We start from the raw sequence: 21,845 nt of genomic DNA, 5'->3' as shown, positions 1-21,845 counted from the left end.
ATGAACTTAGCCTTCAACTAAGGATCCTTTAGACCACCGATTGTCCATTTGCTTCCGATGAAAAATAATAAAATGAATAGATAAAATTTCTCGCGAGGTGAAACTTGATTTTCAAAATATTTTGAAAAGGTCACATGGTAAGATCCTCCTTTGACCTTTCAAATGTTATTTCTTTGTTTAACAATTGAATTTTTAAATGACATTATTTCAAGATTCTTTTATCAATTTAAAAATAATATTTCAAGGCTTATTTGGCAAATTAAAAGAAAATAATGTAAATTAAAAATTGTCATCAATATGACTATTGAATATTACTAGGCAATCACCAATCTTACTGCTCGTGCCAAGAATTATTTTGCTTTCTTTTTTAAAAATGTCATTACAGACAATATATTGTTTTTATTAATCAATACTCCTATGACATTAAATATTGACAGCTAGCGCTTATGAAATGCTGCCTTTATGTAGGTTAGGGCCTAGAATATTTTCATAAAATCTATGATAGGGATGAAGTTTATTTAGCATAAACTCTCTCCGTCTAATAATAATGGTTCATTATATTAACTATAATTGTCCAACAATTCAATTTAGAAAATCAAGAGATAATTTACATTTTGTATCTATTTAACCCTTATTATTAAATACTCCCTCTGTTTCTTTTTATATGTCATCCCTTTCTATAAATAATTGATCCATAATACTTGTTGTTTCATAAAATCAATGCATAAATTACCATATTGTTCCTTTTTTACCCTTATGAGTTATTAGCCTTGAAAAATATATTTGACCAATTTAGAAAAACTAAGTAAATTATTCATATGCATTGGCTAAATTGATTAATCAAAATAAACCAATTCATGTTCATTGATTGAAAACTTAAGTTCCAAAAAAATTAAATAAGGCTAGAATAGTAAATTTACTTAGTTTTAATGCACGTGAAATCCAAAATAGTGGCATATAAATATGAACAGAGAGAGTATTATTTATCATCTAATACATTTTTCAAAACATTAAATTTAACAAAGTCAAAGGATAATATAATAATATTATCCCTATTATTTATTATTCTTTAAAAAATGTGTCAAATCAATAATGAACAAATATTGTTTCACAGATGGAGTATTTGACACTAGCAAAAGTGTGCACAATCTGTATTGGGATAATTCATTTAATGGGATATTTCAATGCATGATATAATTTTATCGATTCCATTCTCAGTATCAAACAATCTCATAGATGATTCAGTGATCAATAAAATGAGTGAAAATCTCAGAAGATTAATGTTTTATGTATAAAAAAAATACAAAATAAAATCCTAAAAGCTAATGGAGATTATTAGGGGTGACAAAATCAGTTCATAGAATCATGATCCACTCAATTCGTTTAGATTTAGCACAATACTAATCCACTTACTTCTTTAATTAGATTCATTTTGATATGTTTAGTTCAATTTATTTTCAAAATGGATTGACACGCAATTCAGATTGACCAATGAAAATATTGTCAAAAATATTTTTTTTTATTTGATATATTTCATGTAGTAATAATATAACAATTTTTTTAATTATTAGATATTCAAATAAATTATAAGAAAACAAACTTTGAATTTAAAGCTTAGCAAAAATTGAACGGATTAAATTATGACTCACTTTTTAACTTATCTCAATCAGCAAGTAACATTTAAATGGGTCATTGATCCGCCCATTTTAACATTTCAAATTTAGTTCAATCCATTCATTTGACATCCTTCGAGGAAGAAGCTTACAGGAAAGAATGTGATATATTTCGTATAGTCATAATATAACAATTTTTTTTTAATTACTAGGTATTCAAAAAAATTATAAGAAATCAAACTTTGAATTTAAAACTTGACAAAAATTGAACGGATTAAATTATGACTCACTTTTTAACTTGTCTCAATCAGCAAGTAACATTTAAATGGGTCATTGATCCTCCCATTTTAACATTTTCAAATTTAGTTCAATCCACCCATTTGACATCCTCGGAGGAAGAAGCTTAGAGGAAAGAATGATTTCAATAATCACATGAGATAGGACATATATCATTTGCTATCTATCATTTCCTTCTTTTCCTTCCTAGAAAACACCCAAAACAACATGCTACAAAACTACCGAGCTAATACGATGCATAATTTTGAGTGTGATCAGACAACCAAAAATCAAACAATGACAGAGCGGCATACCAGAAAAAGAAGAAACAAGAAATAGGAATGAAGAACAAAACTTTACAACAACTTTTTCATAATCGCCATCCTTTCTAGTGTGTTTATTTCCTTCTATGCTAAATGATTAGAAAATAAATCACACAAATTCTCCCAAAATTTCACTGCTGGTAATATCTCATGTAACAATAAGGTCGATCAAATAACCAAATACACTCCTATTAGTTCCACTTTTTCATCGCGATCCCTGTACTTCACGGGGCGATTTCATCTTAATTTTAGTCTTGGTCCAAATATTCATATTCATAAATGCCTGAAACACAAGTACTTTGTTCAACTCGGCCATCAAGTTGCTACATATGCTCGATCAACAGTCAAAGGGGTTCAAAATAGTGCATTTTAACTACTATACATGTATCGATAAAACCTCGTGAGTTAGGAGGATATGAGATCACAGAACAAGACAAGTAGATGAGTCTATTTTGCTACTCTGCCAAACAAAAATGATATAATCGTCTCATTATAAAGAAACATTGTACAGTTGCTAATCCATTGTACAAGACAGCTACAACAATTCAGGAGACGGTACTAATGCTTAGTTTGTGAATAAATGAATGAGTAAATACATAAGCAAAACGAATAGGTCTAATTGACAAGTCCTTTATCGTCTTGAGGATTAAAAAACTCACAGTTACTTAACGAATGCAGTTTGATTCTGATCTGCAACGCTATTGTTGAACTTTCCACTAGGTACTCGAACTTTGAAACTACCCTGTCTTGTGGGCTTTGGAACAAAAAGAGAATTCAACATTTTCTCCAAAGACTGAACAGTGTATTTTGCATATTTGGAATTTCCTTCTTGTTCAACCAACGGCCCATAGTTCTGCATGTAACTCCGATATACAGGTACAATCGCCTGAATGATGAGCTGGCATGTCTTTTCTCTTAGCTCTTTGTCAAGCATGATCCAATTAGACTGCTTCTTATACATGTCATCAAAAGCTTCATTAAAAGCTTTTAATCTTTTCTTAACAAGATCGCGAGCAGTGGCACGCCCACCAGAGAAGAGAATAAGACCTTCCCGGCTTAATAGAGCTGGAAGCTTAGCCCAGCTCTCTTTCAAGAAAACGGCAGAATAGTACTCCTTGTACTGTTCATGTTCTCTCAACCAAGAATCTCCCAAAAGAATACCAAGCTTTGTGCCTTTCAGATCCTTGTAAAGATGACAATGATTGTTCATCAAGAACACGCATGACAAGGTATCATCTTTGTATCCCTTGGACCATGTCTCTAGATTAAGCTGAACAGCTCTCATAATATTCAGTAGCTCATCAAAGAGAAGCCGCTCTTGAAATATTTCACGCTTCCAACTTCTTTCAATTACCAAAACTTGGGTGAGCATTGGCTTATAATCATCTCCAAGCAGCTTATTGCAGTAGTCGGTGATAAAGATGATAAGTTTTGGGACACCACCATCTGGAGGAGGTGGTATTTGCCTCTGCAATTCAACTTGAACCTGAAGTTCCCAGAAGAGTTCACTAGCCCCATCAATCACCCTCTTGATGAGATCCCTCGTCAACCTCTGGATTTCAGCACATGCAGCTCCACCAAAGAGACGATTGAAATCCAATCTCAGTTTGTTTAAAGATGCAAAGATATCTAACAGTTTTAACATCTTAATTGGATCCTTCTTACTCTCCGTAACAGTTTTTCCAAACTGAAGGAATGCAAGAATACCTGCCTGGGAAGCTATTTTAGCGAAACAACCCATCCACACATCCAATCCTAATCTATCAAAGACATCATTACAGAGTTTATACTCAGCCTCTAAAAGATGTTTCACAGCAAACTCTAGATGCTTACCCCAATTAGCAATGTGGCCCTCTATGCTCTGCACGTCATTGAACTCAGAGACTGAAATCTCGAGGTAATCCAAATTAAGTGCCTGCAAACTTTCCCTGACATTAGAACTCCGTACTTCAACATAGATTAACACACACTTTTCAAGCCTGTTATTTGCAACCAATCTGCCAAGTATACTCTGTAGCTTCTTTATAACAGCCACAGGCAAAAGGGATGGAGCTATGCAGGCTTGTTCACCTGGTAAGTCCGAAGTAGACATAGGCAACGGAACACTATTTTCAGTCAATAACCGCCTAAATTCATTTTCCAATCTATCCAACGCAACCTCAAGAAGTCCTCCATCAAGACAACTCCCATCCTCCCCACTATGCAACTCCCTCAGAGCAGTCAACGCCTTCTTTAAACTAGAAATAAACTTGCCATCAGCAACATTATGATCCTCCAGATACTCCACAATGTCCGCCAACCACTGAATCGCCATGTCACAATTCTCCCCCAAAAATCGTAATGCCTCCTTAAGCCTCTTGAGCACACCAAAGTACCCAGGGAGATCAGATTCAGGATCAGACAACGAGTTCTCAAGCCCATGAATAGCATCAAAAACCTTAAGAACAGCAGCAGCAGGTACCACAGCACGATTAATATGCCCAACGACAGCCCCAAGAGCATCTTGATCAGCCCTAATTGGCCTAATCGCAGCCTCCAAAGAAGGCAATCTCTGATTAATCTCAACTAATCTTGGCCTAGCTTTTTCAAGAGACAAACCTATAGCTTTAGATTTCTCTAAATTAACCCTCATAGATTTCCTAGCAGATATCAAATGTTCAACACCTTTTTCCATCATCAAATTAATCAAAAATGCAAAAACCAACTGAAAACACAATCCCCACCACTGAATTTCAAATCTCAAACCACTTCCACAACCAAAAATTTATTGTGTATCCCTTTTGGGCATATATGCAATGCACACAATAAACTAAAAGAACAAAAAATCAATCTGGATTCTTGTAGAAGTAAACTTCCATTGACTTTCAACAATCCAAAACAGTAAGCAGCAGAAACAACAAACTACTAACAACTAGTTGTAAAATCAAGAAAAGAAGAAGTTTATCAAACAAGAAACAGCAAAGATGTATATGGCTTCCAAGAACTCACCGAAATTGTTGGCAACCCAAAACAGAGGTTAAAATTACAATCTTGACGGAGACCAAGAACAAATATGTATAGATGGAATCAAATTCGAAAAATGTTTGAAATCCGAGCAAGAATGGATGACCTAAAGCCAAAATTGGGAATTGCCCCCTTTTTCACACTAAAAGTGCAACTGATTTACAGCAAATACAGTAAGTTTTGTTAGTCTTGCTGATATTAAAGAGAACAAAAAAATTAATACTGGGATGATTCTACTTTGTCTTCTTCTTAAAAAAAACATTAGGGATTGTTTGGTTTGTCAAACAAGTTGGGCACCATTAAGTAATATTTCATTGGTTTATTTTTACTTTTTCATTGTATTAAAAATAGATGTTCATTTTCAATAGTTATTGATTGTATTGTCTAATCTCTTTGTTTTTTTCCCCGGATTGGATCTACACATTTTTTTCGATATTTTCTTCGGGTTGCTAACTCAATGGTAGAGTATTTGGTTTTTCAGTGTGGCTAATGTCTTTTACACATATGGATGAAGTGAGGGAGTCGTGCATATTTTGTAAAGTTTGAAAGACTACAACTGATCACTTAGTTCCCCTAATTAAATGTCGATCAATTATTTGAATAGGTATAAAACTATCCTTCATTCATACTACTACCCCTGACGTTAACCTTTTAATTCAAAAATACCCTTATTATATTCACAAAGCGATATAATTAATTGGCATTCTTAAGGAGTGCACCAAATTAATAATGCACAAGAAAAAATGGCGGAGGGAGTAATTGTAAAGTAGATATTAATAATGTTTCGATTGTAATGTAGAACTTCATGTAAAGATTTATTTATTAGTCATTACGTATGAATTACTCTTTTTGTTTAAATTTATTTGTTTAATATTGACTTGACATAATTCTTAAAAATAAATATAAAGATCATAATAATTTTATTGTAACACTTCCATTCTATTTAGTATAACGTGGAAAATAAATAAATTAGAAATAAGTAGTACTTAATGATTAATAAGAGTAATGGGTGGTGACTTGTTTGATTTGGTGAGAGAGCACTTCTATACAAAGAATAAAAAGGTAGGGAACATAGGGTCTCCTTGGCGTAGACCTCTGGAGGGTTGGAAGAAGTCAATACGAGTCCCGTCTATTAGAATAACATTTTTAGTTGTGCAAATACAAGACCTAATGAGGTTAACGACGTTCATAGGAAAGTTGTAATATTGAAGGGTGTGTCTTATGAATGACCATTCAATTCTATCGAAAGCTTTCTTTAGGTGAATTTTTGCCATGAGAACCCTTTTTTTTTTCCTTTCATCTGCCTGAAATGTGATATAACTTTATGCACGATGATAGCATTATATGTTGCTTGTCGATTCTTGAGGAAGTTCATTTGGCAGGGCCCAATCAGGATCAGGATATCTATGAACTTCGTAAGGCATCTAGAGATGATCTTAGTGATAATTTTGTAGGAAGTGTTACAAAGACTAATGGGACGGAAGTTCTTTAGGGAAGAGACATTTCTTATTTTATTTGTGTAATTCTATATCACGATATCCCGAAAATTACCATATCACGATACATCTCCTATAAAATTACGTTTTCCCATGGGTAACACTATTATAAGAAATATGAATGGGTGCAGAGGACCACAATTTTGGTTAAAATTGTTGAGATGTTGAGATATCTAAATGTTCTCTTTTTAGCATTGTTTGTTTACTAAGACTGCTTCCTCGATGGTATCCTAATTTTATTAATTAAGTTTATTATATTGGCTATTTGTGAAAGTTTTCATTTATATTTGATTTTATTTATGTAATTCCAAATTGTTGGGATCATATTTTTTCTACAATTTTTCCGTGACATGTATCAAATTTAAAACATTCATTAGTGACAAAAAAAATGAGGCCTAAACGTCCTACTAACATTTTAAGACTTTAAACTAAAGACAACAGCCAACAAATGTACTCATACTAAAAATAATGAAAATTTCTTTTTGAATGAAAAATACGTGTAGAACTAATTCAACTAATAAATATATTATATTTATTATTTATTATTTAATTTAAAGTCTTAAATATGAAATATTTTATACTTAGTAAAATTTTATACCCAGACAATAACACAATTGAGTCGGTAAAGAAAATAATAACCAACTACATTTTCAACTAGAAAAAGATTAGGAAAAAAGTTACTAAAAAAATACGTTAATCCGAAGTAGAATAAGATTAGGAGGGGGGAAAAGCATTATAAATACTTACTTTGAGAAGCCAATTAAGCATTCACAAACTAAAGTACTCATCAAAATCAAAATCAAGCGATCATCCAAAAAAATTGGTCAAGTATGATGTGGAAAAAGCTTAAGGTGTTGGGAGCTGGTTCTTACGGAACTGTGTCTCTTGCAACGCCGTTACCACAATACTATTCGGGAACTGCAATATATGGAGCTGTTAAATCAGCTGAAGTTGCTCATTCGTCTTCGCTCCAAGCGGAAGGAAAAATATTGGATGAATTGAAAGGGTCGGATTATGTAGTTGAATGTATCGGAGAAGATGTGAGCATAGAAAACGATAAGCACACTTATAATCTCATGCTCGAGTATGCTGCTGGTGGAACTTTGCATGATTTAATTCATAACCCGTTGAATTTGATTATGGGGGAATCAGAGGTTGCTTACTACAGTTTTCAAATCTTAACCGGAATTTCTCATATTCATCGTAATGGTTACATACATTGCGATCTGAAACCGGCTAATATACTTGTTTTTCCTCGTGCACAAATTGATGTTCCAGATTTGAAGTTGGCTGATTTTGGATTGTCGTTGAGAACAGATGAATCGCTTGCATATAGGGGAGAACATTCGAAGAATAGTAGCTATCATAGCCATAGAGGAACTCTGATATACGCAGCCCCTGAATGTTTAGTGTATGGGATTCACGGTAGAGCTGTTGATATTTGGGCACTTGGCTGCATTGTGGTGGAGATGCTTACTGGGAAGCGATTATGGCCTGTACATAAAAACAAGGATGAATTAATGTTCATGATTGCGCATAAAAAACCAGAGATTCCAAAAAATATATCAGATGAAGCGAAGGACTTTTTAAGCAAGTGTTTGGAAAAGGATAACTGTTTGAGATATAGTGCTGATTTGTTGCTTGATCATCCATTCATCAAGAACAGTTGTTATAAGAAGCTGATGGAAAATCGATTAATGTATCCTTATGTTCGTCTAGGATGCAGAGATTGGGTTTCTTCAGAGCACTTGTTTTCGACAATCAGTCCTCGTGACTACAACTTGAGAGGATCAATGTCTGCTATGTAAGAGGGGCCTCGAATTGAATTTGAGAGACTTACATGTATATTAACTCGTGAATCTCTAACAAAACTGATTGATAGCTTAGTGGTAATTAATGGGTCGTGGAAATGCTTATTGTTTTTTTAACTTGATGAAGTTGTGCTTCTGATCTGCAAGGACATTTTTGGGGATTAACTTTTCTACCAATTGGAGGCCTTCTTCCAGTTATGTTTAGATTTATATTTGAAGTTATAAATTTTTATTTTATAGGTTTAAATGTGATCTTCTAATTTACGCAATTGTAGTTGGTTTGATGAAATGAAAAGTGTAAGGTCGATATGGCTTTTGATAATGTTGACTTTGATCTATAATTTTATGTCTATTATTAACCTACATATACATTAATTTTGCCTTATTCGTGAACATAAAAAGGAATGGCTTAATTATTTCTTAAAATTGTTTCTCTGTTTATAATTGGTAACTACTTAATAGTTATTGCAGTCATTTGGTATGAAAATATGCATTTAGGAAATAAGTTATTCAAATATATACAATAACGTATACAACGTTAGTGTTGTAATGACAAATATACTTGTTTCCTATCCGACATATATAACTACGGCGGTTCAAAACTGAACCAAAATCGATAATCCGAATTGAAAAAAATTATTGATTTATTAGTATTGGATTATTGATTTAGCGGTTTTGATAACGATTTTGATTTTTTTTATCGGGTTATCGGTTATTAACGGTTTGAAGTTTTTTCTTAATGGGTTAACCGATAACCCGATAGTAAATTAAATAATTATATTTATATCATTTTGTATATAAAGTCCTTGACTTAGAGTTTGGTTTCCTACTTTTATTTCTGATTGTCTCAAACACTTGGTTATTCTACAATAAAAATGTTTGCTTTTGAGCAAGATGTAACTTGTGAACTCATGTGCATGGTTCATTTGGTTTGTCACCTTGTTTCTAAGTGATTTTCAATTTTTTTTTTGTGTCAAATCTTAACGGTTAAATCGATAACGATCAAAAATCGATAAACCAATAACCGATAAGCTAATATCTTAGCGGTTCGATAACAGTTTAGCATCTCTACAAACCGATAACCAATAAGCCAAACCTAACTTCAAAATCGAACCGAACGATACGCAACCCTATATATAATTATAGTAAAACCTCAAACTATTATATGTGGACTATTAAATATTATTATTTTGTAGAGGTATTATTTAATCAATAAATTAATATTTATTAATTTAAGGAGTATTTCGACACCACAAAGTTCGTTCAAGGATGAAAATCTCAGAGAATTTGAATGAACACACTTATGATAACGTTATTCATGAACTTGAGGTCATGATTAATGATTTCTATTACCGCAATAAAATGGACGTCAATAACCTGTTGGATGGATGAAAATGATACATGTTTAGAGTTCCAGAGCTTAAAAAAATTGTGGATATATACCATTAGAAAAAATGTTGAAGATGATACAATACCTTTGGAACGAGTTACGCGTAAGGAAACACTTATTGCATCTAGAAATTTTCACAATTTTTATGGTGCAGTTCGAAAAGACAACAGTGATTCAATAAGAAAAATTATAGATGAGTTTCAACTAGATTTAAATTTTAACCAAAAACAGAAAACAATAGAATCATATTTCACTAAATTGTCTTAGGTATATTTGTACATTTAAAGAATTATTAATTTATAGTATTAATGGGACCATATATTTATATAGGGGTCTTTTGAAAATATATTATCTTATCGAAATAAGTGATTTTTTCATAGCACTTGAATCAATTCAACAATATTTATCTGTGTTACCAAAACATCTAATACCTAATAACTAAACTCATCGTTCAGTTTTACGTATTCCGTTTTAATTACATACGAATGAACTTTATAATATATAGTAATGAGAAAATGGTCAAAAGCCCCCCCAACCTATAGCCGGATTTCCAACTACACGCTCATACTTTACGGGGGTCCTATTACCCCCGGAACATTTTCAAAGTAGAATATATAACCCCTTAATAACTTATCCCAGATTCGTATACACGCGCCCAACACATAATATATATTTTTTTAATGTATAAAAATCAATTATTTTGTTTTCTTTCATCTCCAGGCTTGGCATCAGCCACCGACCGGAGATTTTTCATCCATTTTCATCCAAATTTCTCTGATTCAACCTTCAAAAATCCTCACTTTTTTTCATTAATCGCCTAATTACCCTTCAAAATCTCAATTTCTACACCATTTCCTGTTTTTCTCTCGATATTGATGAAATTTCACTCAAAATCATTAACAATTTAATGTTCCAAAAAGTCGGTCAATTTTGAGGATTAAATTTTAGATGCAATTAGTTTAGTTTAGTTGGGTAGAAATCTTTAAAATGAAGATATTGTAAGATTTTTGTACTATTCGATATTTATTGTAGATTTGATAGTCAAAGCTTTATCTGATCTGAAATAGGAAGGTAGATGCAATACCTAACTACTTAAATTTTGTGTTTATGCTTGAATCTGCATTTCCGACTTTAAAATCTTGAAGCTACAAAGGAAGTGGCAATGGTGATTCACAACAAAATTGATGGTTGATGGGTCTGTTCTCACATAGTGGAAGGCCGATGATGACGAAGAATTGATGGTGGATGACTGAAGTTCACATGGTGTCGCCGCCGCTACAGCCCATGTTGTTGTTGCTGGTGTTTCTTGGTAAAGAGAAAGAAGAAAAGGTTGTTGGTATTTCTTGTTAAAGAGAAAGAAGAAAAAGAACATTAAAAATAAAATAAATAAAATAAAAGGAAACAGAAAAAAAGAAGAAAATTAATAATGAAATAAAAGAAACACTTGTAAAGTTAAAATTTTATTATTTATTTTTGCTCTCACTCTCTCAAAGAGTAAACTACACTTTCCTTGCCACCTCAACACATAGAGAGCAAATAGCTCCATTTTAAAATAATCTAAGGGGTAATAGAACCATCCTAAAATATGAATGTATAGTTAAAAATTTGACTATAGATTGAGGGGCTTTTGATTATTTTCTCTGTAGCAATATATGAAAGAAACACTTTTAGCTTCGGTCCTTTATATTGAAAAGAGTTAATAATTCATAATTTTTAGAGTTAATGATTAAAATACCTCCCCCCCTAAAAAAAACACACACACATAGATTTGACATACTTTATTAAATGTATACGTAAATCATGAGAAGTCTTAATTACCTCTTAACATGAATTTTCGGAATTACTACCTTCCTAATATGCCACATGACACAAAAAATATTTTATCTTAATTTAATTTGGTCAAACACATATGCAGACTCTTAAATTTGTCCCTAAATTTTATTTTGACACTCCAACTTAACCTTGTTCCAGTACTCTATTTCTTCAAATGTTTGATAGTTAGAGTAATATTCTGTCAAAATATGAATCAATGGCCGAAAAATGTTGAACAAAGTAAAATACAAACATTCTTTTATTTCTTCGTAACTTTTCATATTAAAGTAGGGTATACCAAGTTATCAACTTTTTAAATCAGATTTTATGATTCTAACTTTTTTCTTTATTTAAAATTTATCAACTTATTACTTATAGAACTATATTATCGATTCATATAATAATTGTCTCAATAAAATAATGTTTTTCAATTCAAAATTGATAAAATCTTACTTAAAAATAATAATTAAAAAAAAGTATTTGAAAAAATCATTTATAAAAAAGATATTAAAGTAATAATTTACATCTAAAAATTAGAAAAATAAATAAATACAAATAAAATTTATTTAGATTTTAGACCTCTAATTAAAATTTCGTTTTAGGTTTCGAATTATATTGAGTCGCGGACCAAAATTACTGTTTTCCGTAATTATATTGGCGACTTTTGCCGCCCATATATAAATGTACCTGAAAGCCTGACCCGCTTCACTTCCCGTCTTCTCCAGTATATATAAGTAGTCCACATCGCTCTCTGTTTTATCCTCCTCATCTCCTTCAATCTTCTCACTGTACAAAAAATGCAGGTAAATTAACATCAATTTCGATTATTATCTCCTTTTCGATCAATTTCGCTCCCCTTTCTTAACCAAAACCCTAATATGTTTTTCCTCTTTGGTGTATATGTTTTCAATTTCGATTTTTATGTCCTTTCGTAATTTTTAATTTCATGTGCAACTTACGTATGTTTTTGTTAATTTTTATGTTGACCTTCATATTCAAATTTGATTATTATCTTCCAGATCTCCACGAACACCCGAATTTTTCTTCCCGTAACCCTAATTTATTTTGTGTAGCTCAGTGTACATGCTACTGTAATTTTTCTCTGTTCGTCGAATATACAGTTGATTAATGCGTGTATACAGGCTAGTGACAGGTTCAATATCAACTCCCAGCTTGAGCACTTGCAAGCTAAATATGTTGGAACAGGACATGCCGATTTGACTAGATTGTAAGTTGCCTACTTTTACATTTTTTGGAATTGATCTTATTTATTGTTAAACCATAATAACTGATGTTTTGGATATTCTTTATTTGGTTTAGCGAGTGGGCGGTAAACATTCAGCGGGACAGCTATGCATCCTATGTTGGGCACTATCCAATGTTGGCGTATTTCGCCATTGCAGAAAATGAATCAATTGGAAGAGAACGTTACAATTTTATGCAGGTTTGTGCTTTGTTGAAAATGTTTCTCTTGTTTTGCAATTTGGTGGGTAATTTGTTTTCTTAGATCTTAATGTGCTGGATTGTGGAAGGAATTGTTTTCAGTTTTCTGGTTGACTTGCATAATGAGTGAACTAAGTGCTATTAGTGTACTTTCGTGTGTTCCTTTACCGACTAGATGATTGAACTTGCTGCTGCTTTGATGTTAAGATTATAGGTTGTGCAAGAGCATTGTCTTTTGTTGAAAAAATGAATTATTGCACTAATAAGTTGTAGCACCTTCATGTTGCCCTTTTTTTTTTTCCGATTAAAATATTACCAGTAAGAAAAACTTGTACTGTTTCCAAACCAAATATCAAACTGATAAGGTTTCTTGTAAATGAGTGTGTAAGAAGGATGGTTGTCAATCTTAGTGTGGTTTTTCCCTATTTATAACTTTTTGTCATCCGTCTGTGGGGTGGGGGGTTGAATAAACAAGGATTTCGTGATGTTGGATCAAATTTGAGTTGAGGCTCCAAAAGAAATTACCAAGGATCTGAACTAGCACAAAAATTGGAGTAGATGCTAAGACCATGAAGTTGGAATGCACATGCAGTTTCTGGGGTGCTTTTGATTGGTCAATCTAGGATATTATGCTAAGTTGCCAGTGTAGAAAATGTAGACAAGAGACTTCATGATATGTTTAATCATCAATGAGGGTTGGAACATGTATACCTGTAGTTTAAGGGTATGTCAAGGAATTAGTATTGTCATGAGCTTTGCCACCTTTTTGATGTATTCTTTATCCTTTTGCTATATGCTTGCTAGACTTGAGTGAGTTAGCTCTAACTATAGCTAGTTTGTCTATTTTCTGAGTAAACCTGCCACTTGAAGCCATTCCACTTCATCGGCTAGAAAATATGATTTCTAGACTTTAGCTCTACCTAAAGCAAGTGTGTCATTTTTGTGAGTAAACCAAGAACTTGAAACCATTCAACTTCATCCGCTAGAGGAAGATGCATACGACGACATCATATTCATTGTTGAATGTCCCCTAGCGGTTCACCACTTTTCAGTGCTAAAGTGTGTGAGTGTATGCCTTTAAATTTTAAATTGCATAGAGCTAGAGGAAACTGTTTGGGTACTAGTTTAATGTTGAGCTCCATTTGGCCCTTTATATAAAGGTGTACCTACACTCTGTCATGCTGATTGTACCTGCATTCTGGTCATGCAAAGACCAGTCTTTGTGGATTCCCAAATCTTCCTCTGGTTTGAATCGTTTCAGGTCAAGCTCTACTGAAAGAATTGAAAGGGAAGATGTGTTTCTTGAACCTTCCTGTAGGGACTGCTAGTAATCACTGTTTTGCTTCCAACATATAAAGGACATCCCAACAATAATTTTATTTCCTTACCACAGAGGGTGGTAGGTAGATGGAAGTTAACATTTTTGAAAAGGAGGAGAACATGAAGTCCTTTGACTGAAACATTAACAAACGGAGTTTTTGTGACTATATACTAGAAGGTCGTCGCACTTCTTCGAATAGAAACTTCCAAAACAGTTCTCCCTCCGTCCCAATTTTTGTGGCGATTTTTGATTGAGCACGGAGTTAAGAAAGAAAAATTTGTGTTCTAAAACAAGCTATAGACATTTGTGTGGCTATAAATCGTCTCATTAATGGTAAAATTAGAAGTTTAAAGTTACAATTGTTTCTAAATAAGGAAGTATGACATTCCTTTTTGAACATACTAAAAATGAAAGTATTCCACATAAATTGGGATGGAGGGAGTAACTATTTTTGTGAATTTAGAAGTCTTAAAGTCTTTGATGTAGAGCTACGGTTAGACTTGCCTGTAGTTATTTGTCGTGGTTAAACCTTGTTAAGCCCAACAACCATTGCTATGTTGCCACTTAAATATTTTTATAGGCTAGAGGTAAGTCAAATAACATTAAGAAAGCAGACTTATCTCCAATGTGTATGCCTTTTGGAAAGCTATAGTAGATATGCAGTTAGTCGTCATCTCAACATGATCCCACTCGTGGATTTTTGTATGACCACCTGTTAAATGCAATAATTTTAAAGCTGCTTATCTGGAGAGCCAGCTACTTCCTTAATAATTTCAGTGTTGATGAAAGGGTTAGCTGGTTCACGTGGAAGAGAGAACGTTCGAATTTATTTATCACCGGCCATGGAAAGATTACAACTATTCTTTCCATTTTATAAGATAGAACAAGCAAAAGTATTGAATTTCTATATCATCAGACGTATATATGATAGATTGTGAATATACATCCTTGATTTGGTCTTACACTATTATTACTAACAATGCATTGTTGCTTGTGCTTGTGCAGAAAATGCTTTTGCCGTGTGGCCTTCCACCTGAAAGAGAAGATGACTAAGAGTTGCAATAAATAAAGGCAAGATGCAAGGACCATAAACCATATGTTTTCGTTATTTTTAGCTTCCTTGCATTCTTTTCATGTCTTGTCAACCCTACATTGAACTCAATTTGAAGTGTAAATGGCCAATTTGGTAGGCCATTTATGGATGCTGTTTCAACCTTGGGAAATATTAAGCTTTTACATTTGATCATTCTATCCACAACCTCTTTGCGATGTGTCGATTTCAAATCATCATTAATTTTTCTTTTCTTGAATGTGTATCAAGAGCACACATACTAATTGATCAATGGGAAAGATTAGCATTATTTGATGTGCATTAGCGGGTCAAAATGGACTGAAATAGATAGTTGTGGTAGTTGTTTCTATTTTTGTTATAGGGGGGGGGGGGGGGGGGGGGNNGGGGGGGTTGATAATTCTAGATTTGCTCTTCTACAAAGACACCATCATAGGAAAAAACTTTTATTATAATCAATTAATGCACAATCTTGGCGCAATATTGAGCTCATCAACACACAAACTGCATGCATTGAATAGTGATTAACGTTGAATCCATATGACAGGAAATATCAACCAATCAATTTAAATTTGTTGAATAACTAATACAAAATTAATAACCTAGATTTTAGTGTTGATAAATCGTTTATAATTTTCATATCGTTTTCTGTTGAGAATATAATTAATTAATAAAAGTGTGTTATTTCTAATAGCTTAAGCTTTTAGATGAGATGGTTACACACTTCAACATGGTATCAAAGTTAGGCTCATCCAAATTTGTTGTTCACCGATGATGGTCTCCATTTAGAAGTGTTCACGCTCCAGTTGAAGTCTGGGTGTGTGGGGGAATATTAAGATGTCCCACATCGGTAGAGGGATGAGAATTTGGTCTCCTTATATGGACTTGGACAAACCTCCCCTCATGAGCTAGTTTTTGGCGTTGAGTTAGGCCTAGGTGTCATATCTTTACATGGTGTTGAGAAAATAATTAATTAATAAAAGTATGTTCTCTCTAACAACTTAAACTTTTAAATGAGATGCTTACACACTTGAATTAAAAATTCGCTCGCTAGACATGATTGCGTGTATATATATATATATAAAAGATCGCTAGCAAAACTTATTTCCTAAATGCATATTTTCATACCAAATGACTGCAATAACTATTAAGTAGTTACCAATTATAAACAGAGAAACAATTTTAAGAAATAATTAAGCCATTCCTTTTTATGTTCACGAATAAGGCAAAATTAATGTATATGTAGGTTAATAAAAGACACAAAATTATAGATCAAAGTCAACATTATCAAAAGCCATATCGACTTTACACTCTTCATTTCATCAAACCAACTACAATTGCATAAATTAGAAGATCACATTTAAACCTATAAAATAAAAATTTATAACTTCAAATATAAACCTAAACATAACTGGAAGAAGGCCTTCAATTGGTAGAAAAGTTAATCCCAAAAAATGTCCTTGCAGATCAGAAGCACAACTTCATCTAGTTAAAAAAACAACAAGCATTTCCACGACCCATTCATTACCACTAAGCTATCAATCAGTTTTGTTAGAGATTCACGAGTTAATATACATGTAAGTCTCTCAAATTCAATTTGAGGCCCCTCTTACATAGCAGACATTGATCCTCTCAAGTTGCAGTCACGAGGACTGATTGTCGAAAACAAGTGCTCTGAAGAAACCCAATCTCTGCATCCTAGACGAACATAAGGATACATTAATCGATTTTCCATCAGCTTCTTATAACAACTGTTCTTGATGAATGGATGATCAAGCAACAAATCAGCACTATATCTCAAACAGTTATCCTTTTCCAAACACTTGCTTAAAAAGTCCTTCGCTTCATCTGATATATTTTTTGGAATCTCTGGTTTTTTATGCGCAATCATGAACATTAATTCATCCTTGTTTTTATGTACAGGCCATAATCGCTTCCCAGTAAGCATCTCCACCACAATGCAGCCAAGTGCCCAAATATCAACAGCTCTACCGTGAATCCCATACACTAAACATTCAGGGGCTGCGTATATCAGAGTTCCTCTATGGCTATGATAGCTACTATTCTTCGAATGTTCTCCCCTATATGCAAGCGATTCATCTGTTCTCAACGACAATCCAAAATCAGCCAACTTCAAATCTGGAACATCAATTTGTGCACGAGGAAAAACAAGTATATTAGCCGGTTTCAGATCGCAATGTATGTAACCATTACGATGAATATGAGAAATTCCGGTTAAGATTTGAAAACTGTAGTAAGCAACCTCTGATTCCCCCATAATCAAATTCAACGGGTTATGAATTAAATCATGCAAAGTTCCACCAGCAGCATACTCGAGCATGAGATTATAAGTGTGCTTATCGTTTTCTATGCTCACATCTTCTCCGATACATTCAACTACATAATCCGACCCTTTCAATTCATCCAATATTTTTCCTTCCGCTTGGAGCGAAGACGAATGAGCAACTTCAGCTGATTTAACAGCTCCATATATTGCAGTTCCCGAATAGTATTGTGGTAACGGCGTTGCAAGAGACACAGTTCCGTAAGAACCAGCTCCCAACACCTTAAGCTTTTTCCACATCATACTTTACAAAAAAATTTAGATGATCGCTGGATTTTGATGAGTAGTTTATTTGTGAATGCTTAATGGCTTCTCAAAGTAAGTATTTATAATGCTTTTTCCCCCTCCTAATCTTATTCTACTTCGGATTAACGTATTTTTTTAGTAACTTTTTTCTGGGATTAAGGATTAAACGTGTTTTTAGTAACTTTTTTCCTAATCTTTTTCGAGTAAATTGTATGCAAATAATAATTTTAGTAAGAATTTTGAGGGCACTGAGATTTAATGGCTACATATAATTAATAGGAAAAAAATTAACTTCAAATATAAATCCTAACCAAATTTGGGAAGTTTATTGCGATTAGTTTTCTCTTTTCCCATTTCCATTCTACTTGGGAATTTTATTCGTTATATTATTCCTAGCTTGTATGTACTGGAAAAAGCTTCCTAATAAGTACACATTATTTTGCCAATTCAATTAAACCTAAGATGGTTAGATGGTCAATGCACAAACAACCACTACAATAATAATAATAATACGGAGAAAGGCCTAAAATTCCCTCAAGTATTTTAGTTGGTACAAAATTATCCTCCATCCACCTATCGGTCCAAAATATCCGTGACATCCACCTTTCGGCTCAAAAATACTCTTATGTCTAACGGATCATACTCATTAGGTGGATGGAGGGTAATATTGTACCAAATCTCATAGTTTAAGGGCATTTTAGGCCCTTTCCGTTAAAATAATTTGAAATTACTTAATATATAAGTTCACATGATTGACTTAATTTTGAATTTCATAGTAAATTTAAAATTATAAAGAGGTTAGATATCTACTCTCTATACTCCTCCCTCCCCGGCCCTTCACTTCCTATCTCTTCCAAAAAATTTCTATTTGAATCTTGTCTACCATTTTATTTTTAATTTTTTTTTTAGGACAAACAAGAGAGAAAAAAAAAGAGGAAAATAACGATGCANCGAGTAAATTGTATGCAAATAATAATTTTAGTAAGAATTTTGAGGGCACTGAGATTTAATGGCTACATATAATTAATAGGAAAAAAATTAACTTCAAATATAAATCCTAACCAAATTTGGGAAGTTTATTGCGATTAGTTTTCTCTTTTCCCATTTCCATTCTACTTGGGAATTTTATTCGTTATATTATTCCTAGCTTGTATGTACTGGAAAAAGCTTCCTAATAAGTACACATTATTTTGCCAATTCAATTAAACCTAAGATGGTTAGATGGACAATGCACAAACAACCACTGCAATAATAATAATAATACGGAGAAAGGCCTAAAATGTCTCTCAAGTATTTGTATTGGTATAAAATTACCTCCATCCACCTATCGGTCCTAAGATACCCGTGACATCCACCTTTCGGCTCAAAATACTCTTATGTCTAACAGATCATACTTATTAGGTGGATGGAGGGTAATATTGTACCAAATCTCATAGTTTAAGGGCATTTTAGGCTCTTTCCGTTAAAATAATTTGAAATTACTTAATATATAAGCTCACATGATTGACTTGATTTTGAATTTCATAGTAAATTTAAAATTATAAAAAGGTTAGACATCTACTCTCTATACTCCTCCCTCCCCGGCCCTTCACTTCCTATCTCTTCCAAAAAAATTCTATTTGGATCTTGTCTACCATTTTATTTTTTAATTTTTTTTTATGACAAACAAGAGAGAAAAAAAGGAGGAAAATAACGATGCATTCATATAGAAATAATTAGTTCAATAAAAGTAGACTTAATTAAGCAAATATGTACAAATATTATATATATTTTTTGGTGTACCCAAAATAAAAATAATCATTTCTCTTATCCCCACTCTCATCCCATCATGACATTAATACTAATTAAAAGAAGATAAATATGTGAGTTCATTTCAAGTTTGAGTCCCGGATATCCTAATTAAGAATAAGAGATTTTAGAAGGGAATAAAAGAGAAAATGAACAAGACATTTGGATAATTGAGAGAAAATTTTATATTAATGAAAATAATAATTTTTTTAGATGAACAATCCGTCGGGGTAAGTATTGATTTTAGTTGGATACCCATTTATGAATTGGGTTACATTATAATAAATTGGGGTTGATTTAAAATAGGTCAATAGGAAGATATCATGAAATTAATTATATTTTTAATATTATCTTCAAGTGTATCGGGTCAAAATATGAATCATAAGTGGTTTTATAGAAAAAAATATTTTTTTAAAATATCATTTTTATTATTTATTTGAGAAGGATTTAAATTTGGACTAATCACATTAAGCAATATAATAAATAAATATTTAATAATTTTACTTTAAGGGAGTTATTAAAAATTTTAAGGGAGCTATTAAAAATAAGGCAAATATGAGTCAAAGGATTAACATTGAGGGTATTTTTGAGCCGAAAGGTGGACGTAAGGGGTATTTTAGGGCCGATAGGTGGATGCAGGGTAGTTTTGTACCAATTCAAATACTTGAGGGGAATTTTAGACCCTTCTCCGATAATAATATTTTCTATCATGGTTAATATTATCATTTGAAATAGATGATAATTTGAAACTGTCACACCCCGAGCTACCCCCGAGACGCGGACACGGGACCTAGGATCACAAGTGATCCCAAGATAACCCTGCTGGCATGATCATGAGCATACTAAAGATAATAAACTGATGCGGAAGCTAAATCATAAATAAATCTGAAAAGATGGGGAATACCCATATACTATAACTGAGATATATCAAATCTGAGAGTTTAATACAAAAGAGATATCAAACTCAAAATACTAACCTGAATCTAACTATGTCTGAATTAAGCCTCTAAACTGACTAGAAATGTTGGGACAATGCCCCAAATAGATCTAGCAAAACTGAAACTAAAGACTAAAAGCAGTAAGGATAAACATGTCACTAGTCCTCGAAGAATAGGACTCACCACTGATGTTGCTGAACTGCAGATCGGGAACCGATCTAAGCGTGATCTGGATGCTGAGAACCTGAACCTACATCATAAGAAGATGTAGCGCACGTGTGCGTCAGTACTTGAGAGGTACTGAGCATGTAGGATAGAGTAAAGCTGAAATAACATATAACTGAACAAAGCAATAAAGCAATGAAATCATCTGAACATGATATAGATACTGAAATACTGAATACAGAGCTAACTGATGCAATGACCAAATTTATAACATGCTGAGACTGAATACTGACTGTACTGAAATATGGTCAATGCAAAAGAGTCTGACTGAAGTGTGGGAGCTACTAATAACCGACATAAAATCACATGAGCTAAATGTGGAGTCCGATGTATACGCCCCATCGAGAGGACCCAATATACCCTGCCAGAGGTATAGAGGCATACTGGCGTGATCACTAAACTGATGTTGCCCACAGAGGGGACTTACACCTACGTGGCTCGTAGTTTTGGGACTATATGAGTACGCTGAACCCTAGTCCAACTCGGTATTATGCTACTCTCAATGAATTAAGTGGTTAACTGGTTATGACTGAATTTCTGTAAATACTGGATAGCTCGAAACTTAACATGCAAACTGAGAATGCAACAATTAATCTGATAATGATGCATTCATAAACTAAGGCATGTATAACTGAATACTGAAATATCTGACCTAACATGTGTAATTCAAGAACTAAAGAAATACATAGCTAGGGTTCTGAAATTCATGCGATAAACTGAGCAATAATATGATAATCTGATTTGGAA

General features: G+C 33.0%; 4 protein-coding genes across 4 annotated transcripts; 2 read left to right on the top strand and 2 right to left on the bottom strand.

Annotated features, from left to right (window-relative positions):
- Positions 1-2,668: 2,668 nt before the first annotated feature.
- On the bottom strand, positions 2,669-5,362 carry LOC125878488 (exocyst complex component EXO70A1-like). The gene has a single exon (XM_049559757.1). It carries the CDS (start codon positions 4,887-4,889, stop codon positions 2,874-2,876), a length of 2,016 nt encoding a protein of 671 aa, XP_049415714.1. The 5' UTR covers positions 4,890-5,362; the 3' UTR covers positions 2,669-2,873.
- Positions 5,363-7,541: 2,179 nt separating this feature from the next.
- On the top strand, positions 7,542-8,519 carry LOC125843047 (mitogen-activated protein kinase kinase kinase 20-like). Its single transcript, XM_049522293.1, has one exon. The coding sequence runs from the start codon at positions 7,542-7,544 to the stop codon at positions 8,517-8,519; it is 978 nt and encodes a 325-aa protein (XP_049378250.1).
- A 3,904-nt stretch (positions 8,520-12,423) lies between these two features.
- Positions 12,424-15,731, top strand: LOC125878510 (uncharacterized protein At4g14342). Its single transcript, XM_049559788.1, has 4 exons — positions 12,424-12,527; positions 12,867-12,952; positions 13,045-13,168; positions 15,494-15,731. The coding sequence occupies exons 1-4, from the start codon at positions 12,522-12,524 to the stop codon at positions 15,539-15,541; spliced, it is 264 nt and encodes an 87-aa protein (XP_049415745.1). The 5' UTR covers positions 12,424-12,521; the 3' UTR covers positions 15,542-15,731.
- Positions 15,732-17,166: 1,435 nt separating this feature from the next.
- LOC125843046 (mitogen-activated protein kinase kinase kinase 20-like) lies at positions 17,167-18,144 on the bottom strand. Its single transcript, XM_049522292.1, has one exon. It carries the CDS (start codon positions 18,142-18,144, stop codon positions 17,167-17,169), a length of 978 nt encoding a protein of 325 aa, XP_049378249.1.
- Between the last annotated feature and the right edge of the window lie 3,701 nt (positions 18,145-21,845).

This window comes from Solanum stenotomum, chromosome 10 (assembly GCF_019186545.1).
Source record: "Solanum stenotomum isolate F172 chromosome 10, ASM1918654v1, whole genome shotgun sequence".
NCBI lineage: Eukaryota > Viridiplantae > Streptophyta > Magnoliopsida > Solanales > Solanaceae > Solanum > Solanum stenotomum.
This window is presented reverse-complemented; position numbering and strand designations above follow the sequence as displayed.